The following is a 7056-nucleotide window of genomic DNA, read 5'->3' on the forward strand; positions in this document are numbered from 1 at the left end:
TCGGCTGCTCCACCCACGCGTGTTCCTGTCCGCGCTCCCTCTCCGCCGCCGCCGGCAGTGATCCAGGAGCCTCGCTGCGTCTCCGTGGAGGAGACGCCGTCGAGGGAGGCCACCCTGGCCCCAGCGCCGGCACCAGCGAAGAGGAAGAGGAAGAAGAGGCACGTGGAGCAGCCCATCTGGTCCGCTCCTGCTGCGGCTGAGGTAAGCTTATGCCCACGCATCAGCGCAGCTTCCTGCCACGCGTCAGCGCAGCTTCCTGCCACGCATCAGCGCAGCTTCCTGCCACGCATCAGCGCAGCTTCCTGCCACGCGTCAGCGCAGCTTCCTGCCACGCGCACTCTGCAGCACGCCAAAGCCATTCAACCCTTTAACAGTGTGTTTATCTTGTTTTTTTATCTTGCAGCCAAACATACCAGAGAGCTGGCGGACAGCTCTCTGTCGTGAGCAGCAGGAGTGTGTCGGCCGGGCGCTGTTCACCATGGACAGCAGGGGGAAGACCTCTCTCACCACCGACCTCAACCTGTGATGGGATCCCCCGCAACCCCGGCCGACATATGCTCAGCCACCCGCCTCCCCAGCCGCCTTCTTTGCGTGCCGGTTGTTCCTCTGGATGCTCCTTCGTCTGTGGGGCGTCCGGCCGGCATGTGCCCAGCCTGCCTGCACAAAGCCATTCACAAAGGCTGGGCTCTACAAGACCATCCGGAGAGTCCTGGACATCGACGGCTGGTACTTGATGGTCACGGACTACCTGGAGTGCCGTCGGTGTCAGAGGAAGGTGGCTGGATGGTCGCAGGAGGTCGTCAGACAGCTGGAGCCGGGACGCCAGTCTCAGTTCCCGGCTCTCTTGACGTACATGCTCTCCTGCGACCGGCGGGTCATTTCCATGCTGCGTGAGCGTACTCGGGGGAACAGCGCCACGCAGCTGTACAAGAATGGATGGATTCGACAAAGAAGGTATGTGAAAGGGCATTATATGGAAAGCAAGGTCTTCTGGTGTTAGGCTGTTTGCTGATTTTGTATCATTCATTTAAACAGGTGACCCGGAAACTCGCCGGTGCCGCTGCTGGGACCGCAGCATGGGCGACAAACGTTGGGAACGAGCATGGGCAAGTGCTAATGTCCGTGCTCACGGCCTCCGAGGGGCCCGTCTGTTGCCCATGGCTGCGGGGATTGTGCAGCGGTACCAGGACGCCGGGGTGGAGCCGCCACAGGTCCTCTACGTCAACCAGGACTGTTGTTCCTCCGACGGACGACCGGGGGCAGCTGCTGCCATGTTCGCCGAGTGGGGCGAGCTGGTGGTCCGGTTGGACATTTGGCACCTGATGCGCCGCTTGGCGTCAGGTGTCACAACCGAGAGCCACCAGCTCTACAGGCCCTTCATGCAGCAGCTGTCCTCCGCCATTTTCGAATGGCACGAGGAGGACGCAGCCCGGTTGCAGGACGCGAAGAAGAGGACGCTGGTGGCGCAGGGCATGTCCTTCCCGTTGGACGCCGGAGTTTGGAGGCACGTCAGCCGCAAGGAGATGGCCCTCCACTGCCGTCGACGCACGCGTGGAGCTGCGGAGTCGGAGCGGCTGATCGATGACCTCCTGAAGATCTTCAGCGGCGATTGGGGGACGGGACACCACGGGCATTCCACTGTTGGACCAGGACCGCATCCAGGCAATCTGGGCAGTGCAGAAGCGCCACCTCCGCTGCATTCAGGACCCATCTGCCATCTTCCATCTGCACCTCAACCTGTTCATTCCAGGTAAGCTGCACATTACAGTTTGTCCCGTCAATGTGTTTTCGCTCTCTTTGAAATGCAAAAGTAGTTAATTTCACCTCTCGTCCTCGCAGGAGACAGTGCCAGCGCCTGGTTGTTCCAGGCCTTTCTCCTGGAAGGGTTGATGCGGTGGTGGAACGAGGACAGGGCGGCGTCATGGCGGCGGGACGGCCACTGCTCCGCTCCTACGCCCCCCTGCAGTACTCCCTGGACCAGCTCAGCCAAAGGGTGCTTGGCATCACCAGGCCCAGGGAGTACACCGGTGAGAAAACGCAAACTGTTTTCAAACGGCTACACCGCATACGTCTTACAATATTATTGATGTGATTTTTTTTTTTTTTTTTTTTGGTGACTGCAGGGGAACTCATCGGTATTGAGTACCTGTAGTCCCAGACGGGCGAAGTGCTGCAGGACATCAGCATGGACCCTGACACTCCGGACGCGGATGGGAACGTTCCTCTTGCCCCACCCTCTGAGGATGGATTTGAAGTCGCCCACGAGGAGGTGGATGACCTCACCATCCCACTTCCGGGCGACTTCACACCTCTGAGGGATCCGCGGTCAGGGACCCCAGCTGATGAGGCACCCGTGCCCGAGCCATCACGTACGACCACCCCTGAGCCCGCACCCCACTCGCCAGGTCGGTCCTCTCCGCCACCTCAGCCAGCTCCTGAGGTGAGTAAACAAACACTGCCCTCACACTGGCAATGCATCTCACCTTTTACACACCCAGCCAGCACCGTTCAGATTCACTACATGTATTCATTCTCTGCCTGTGTGTGTATGCAGGAGTACAGAGGGCCGGATGACCAGCCTGGGTTCCTGGCCGTGGGCAAGCTGGCCACGGCCTTAGTGGGGTTGCGTAGCGACGAGGCCTTGTCCGAGAGGAGGGTGGACGAGCTCATTGAGCTCTACGAGGCCCTGTCACCGTACGACAGGGCCAGAGTTGTCTACCCTCCTCGCCATCGGGATAGGCCAGCTCAGGGGCGCTTCTAGGCAGCAAAATCGGCTCACGTCAGCATCACTGGTGTGGAAAGCCTGAAACAGTAAGTAAGGCTAAGTTTGAAAAAAATAATAATAATAATGTGGAAATGTAGCCTAATCTTCAAATGTCACTTATCCATCATGTTCATTATGGTCAATGTTGTTTTTGCAGCTGCCTGGTCGGACAGACCTCTGGACCTGCCACCTGGCCGAGTGCCAGTCGCGTGGTGGAAGCAGTATGCACCTAGCTGTGCCACCTCTACCCCTCAGGCACCAGAGTGTACGGCAGCCGGAGGACACGCTGGGACTGCATACTGCTGCATTACCACCACGTCCGCGACTTGGTGCTTGGCCACCAGAGGCTGATGGCTCGGGCGCCTATTCAGCTCTTTGAGCTGAATCAGAGGACCCTCTCCCAGTGGTAGGTGAAACGGACATGGTTCTTCATTTGTATAAAATGCACAATGTAGATAATGAGTGTTTAATGATATTCAATTATGCTCTCAGGTTCATGAAAACCCAAAGGGAGAAGGTGAGGACTGTGTTGGCACCGGGACCAGGCGCTGCAGCAGAGGGGCGACCACAACCACCACCACCACAACCACAACCAACACCACCACCACCACCACCACAGCCACCACCACGACAAGCTGCAGCAGCGGGCTCAGCAGCAGCAGCGGCGGCGGCAGCAGTGGTGGTGGCAGCAGCGGCAGGCCCAGCGGCGGCGGTGGATCGTCCCCCAGCTGAGGTGCTGGTGCACAGACAGTGGTGGCGGCTAACCCGGCCCGGCCAGCGGCACCACCAGAGGGTGATGGTGCTCCTCAACGCCCCCCCCACTCCCCATCCTCCCTCAGACACTTGCAGCGCCACAACTCCTCCCACCAGCGGCACAGCTCCTTCCGCCACTTGCTGCAGCACACCCTGCCACAGCTGGCCCTGCCACTGCTCCTCCTCCCTATGTGCCGTACTCCACCGTGTACTACAGGTGGAGGAAGGGGAGCAGGGCCAAGACTCCACATGTGTGCGGACAGTGCGGACAGCCCAGGCGGAAGGAGACTGGACACTCCGGCTACAAGTCGGACACTTTCTGTGTGGCGGCAGCGGGGAGGTTGAGGGAGATGCGGGAGAAAGACAAGAGTTGAGCACCGGACTCACTTCACCCTTATGCCGGGGTGCAGTGTATATAGTTCAGTGTGTGTGTTTTGTTCTTTAGTTCTACCTCCACGAAGACCGGGACCTTGCCGTGGTGTGGAGGCTTCTCACCAACACCGGTCCACACTCAGGATGGGATCATGGACAGTTTCGGGGACTTGGTAGCCTCACCTGTATCACACTGTCATACAACTGTCTTCTTCCCTCAGAGTGTCATATTGTCATGCCACTGCATTGTGTACACCTGTGATTTGACACCTCACACTGCCTATGCACCTGTGCTTACACACCTCACACTGCCTATGCACCTGTGCTTACACACCTCACACTGCCTATGCACCTGTGCTTACACACGTCACACTGCCTATGCACCTGTGCTGTGATTGATGTGCTGTTTATTATTGTATGCCTTGTCTGTGATGTGCCGCTGTTCTAAACCAGGCTGTTGTTCTGCACCTGCTACACACCTTACACTGACTGTGCTGTGATTGATGTGCTGTTTAAAAAAAGCCATGTCTGTTCCTCCCTGATGTGCCGCTGTTGACGTTCTGCACCTGTGCTTATAATTGTATGCCGTGTCTGTTCCTCCCTCCCTGATGTCCTGCGGTTCTAGACCAGGCAGTTGTTCTGCACCTGTGCTTATAATTGGATGCCGTGTCTGTTCCTCTCTGATGTCCTGCGGTTCTAGACCAGGCAGTTGTTCTGCACCTGTGCTTATAATTGTATGCCGTGTCTGTTCCTCCCTGATGTCCTGCGGTTCTAGACCAGGCAGTTGTTCTGCACCTGTGCTTACACACCTTACACTGCCGATGTTGTGATCAATGTGCTGTAAAAAAAAACATGTCTGTGTGCCGCTGTTGTTCTAAACCAGGCTGTTCTGTGTGCACAGTCTGCACACTGCCTAATGCTGTGATTGATGTGCTGTGGTTATCTCACTCTGATGCCATGTTATTTCAGGCCCAAGCTACTGTTGTTTTACCCATTTTTACTGAACATTTATTCTATTTCTTTTTTAAAGCCCTTTCCACACACTGATATGCTGCACTGTCCTTTATCCTGGGCCTTTATTATGCCTTAACTTCATATTTTGAATAAATTGTGTCATTTTATACTGTTATTATTGTTGTCTTGTCCTTTATCAAATTTAAAAGCAATAAAACATTAATTATATATAGAAATATTCTCAAGAAAATTAAGACACAGGAGATGAACCATACTGTAAATGAATAAGCAATTTATTTCATTAGAGCGAAGAGGGTTTTTAAAATAGGGCCGATCTGCTTCTACTGAAGGGACTTTGACATCGTTTCTCAAACTCATGGAGGGATCCTTATAGCCTAATGGCTACTATTTGAAGGCTGTTGTCATCAAGTCCCGCTGATGTACTGTTCCAATAGCCAGGAAAATCCAGACCCTGGTAATCTAGAAAGATTAAGGGTCTGGCCACAAACAATGTAATGGCCCAACTCGAGGGGCGGCAACAAGCATGCATTTAAAAATCTCACTGCACGCAATTGGATAACACTACACCATGTTTACTCTGAATGATTTCGGACTTCGACACGATCGGATAACACTACGACCGTCCTCCAATGTTGCAGCGCTGTCTTCATCAGTTTAGCTGGTTCCCCGGAATGCAAGGGGTAAAAGTAACGTGCATCATTGCTCATTGCCAGTGTGTCTCGCAGAAACAATTCTATTGTGCTCTCGCGAGAACTCTGGATTTCCAGGGTACTGTTCCAATGTAGCATTCAAATTCTACCAAGTCCTTCATTTTACTGATTTTGCATGTTTGTATCCTCAGCATTCCTGGAACACCTGCACATTCACACTCTAAATGTTTACCGTTAATTTACACCCAGATTTCAACATTATAAACCTGTTATTTTAAAATACTGCACTTTGCTCTCAAAAGAGACATGTTAAATTACACTCTGTTCATTGTTGTTTAATCAAACTTAATTGTTTTCTTCTCTTTCATCTCTTTCCTGTTAATTCACATCCAATTAACATTATCATAGTATTGTTTTGCATTTGGGGAAGGCATAAACCAACCTGAAATCTACACAGCACATGTAAGATCATTCTTTTTATTGTCTGGAAAACAGTAAAATCACTAGTGTCAAATTTGGAGGGAAAAGTTCCATTAACACTTCAAGAGTTAATTTTAATCATGCGTAAAATGCTCTTAAGATCCTGGAAATCCTGCCAGTTGTTTCCTAGTTTACAGGAAGTTAATGTTGTTATTTTACATTAACTTAGAGTTAACCCTCCTGTTTTGTTTGCGGTCAAATGTGACCGATTGACTATTCTTTTCTCTCAAAACAATCAAATTGTTTTGAAAATTATCAAATTTGTTTTCTATGTTCAGATGCCCTGTGTTAACAAAGTCATGGAGCCTTGGAACACTGTTTTTTTACTGGACATTTCCTTACAGTGTGAGCTGACCATAAGGATGGCATTGTAGCTTATAATGTTCAAGGGCATAATCGGTATATAGATGCCTTTCTGATACACTTTGTACTTTGTGCTTGAAAAGTGCTATATAAATAAATAAATTATATTATTATTATTATTTTCACTAATTAGCTGATATTCCTGGCTTCAGAGTTGTGCTAGAATCAGCTGATTAAGTGAATGGTTGGAACAAAAATGTGATCTGGGCCAGATCCGCACCAAATGCCAAGTCATTAATAACTGTAGGCTACTGGACCAGTTCTGGTCAAGATCTGTCTCTGATCCATAATTCCAATCTGTTACGGTATTTGGGCCGTTGGAAAGAATGAGCCCGGCCCAGGTCCGTTTAGCGAAGACCTGGCCCAAATAAAAATACATTTCGCTGTCTGGGTTGTTCAGCAAGCTTGTCAGCCTGTGGACTACTTTGTGTTGAGACGTAGGCTCTGCTGCTGCTGTTTTACCTCAACTGTCAAATTTGAATCCATCCGCTGAAACCAAATAGGGCACACACATTGACAGATTTATTTCATGGTGAAGTATTCGACATCTTGGTGAGTGGATCATACGTGAAGTTTTGCGTTTACATGTTTTAACTTTAGCTAACAATTCAATAACGAAATCAAACATCCAATTTAACTACACAAACTTGTTGCGGAAGGTTACTACGCTGCATGGTTTGGCTCATCATCCGTGGTCAG

General features: G+C 51.4%; 2 protein-coding genes across 2 annotated transcripts; both read left to right on the forward strand.

The window, feature by feature from the left end:
- Window positions 1-556: 556 nt before the first annotated feature.
- Window positions 557-2152, forward strand: LOC121697461. The gene is made up of 4 exons (XM_042078987.1): window positions 557-954; window positions 1036-1750; window positions 1840-2027; window positions 2124-2152. Exons 1-4 carry the CDS (start codon window positions 933-935, stop codon window positions 2150-2152), a joined length of 954 nt encoding a protein of 317 aa, XP_041934921.1. The 5' UTR covers window positions 557-932.
- Window positions 1707-3403, forward strand: LOC121691483 (leucine-rich repeat extensin-like protein 5). Its single transcript, XM_042071180.1, has 6 exons — window positions 1707-1750; window positions 1840-2027; window positions 2124-2440; window positions 2555-2811; window positions 2922-3170; window positions 3257-3403. The coding sequence occupies exons 3-4, from the start codon at window positions 2186-2188 to the stop codon at window positions 2759-2761; spliced, it is 462 nt and encodes a 153-aa protein (XP_041927114.1). The 5' UTR covers window positions 1707-1750; window positions 1840-2027; window positions 2124-2185; the 3' UTR covers window positions 2762-2811; window positions 2922-3170; window positions 3257-3403.
- Window positions 3404-7056: the final 3653 nt, after the last annotated feature.

Source organism: Alosa sapidissima, chromosome 2, assembly GCF_018492685.1.
Source record: "Alosa sapidissima isolate fAloSap1 chromosome 2, fAloSap1.pri, whole genome shotgun sequence".
Classification (NCBI taxonomy): domain Eukaryota; kingdom Metazoa; phylum Chordata; class Actinopteri; order Clupeiformes; family Clupeidae; genus Alosa; species Alosa sapidissima.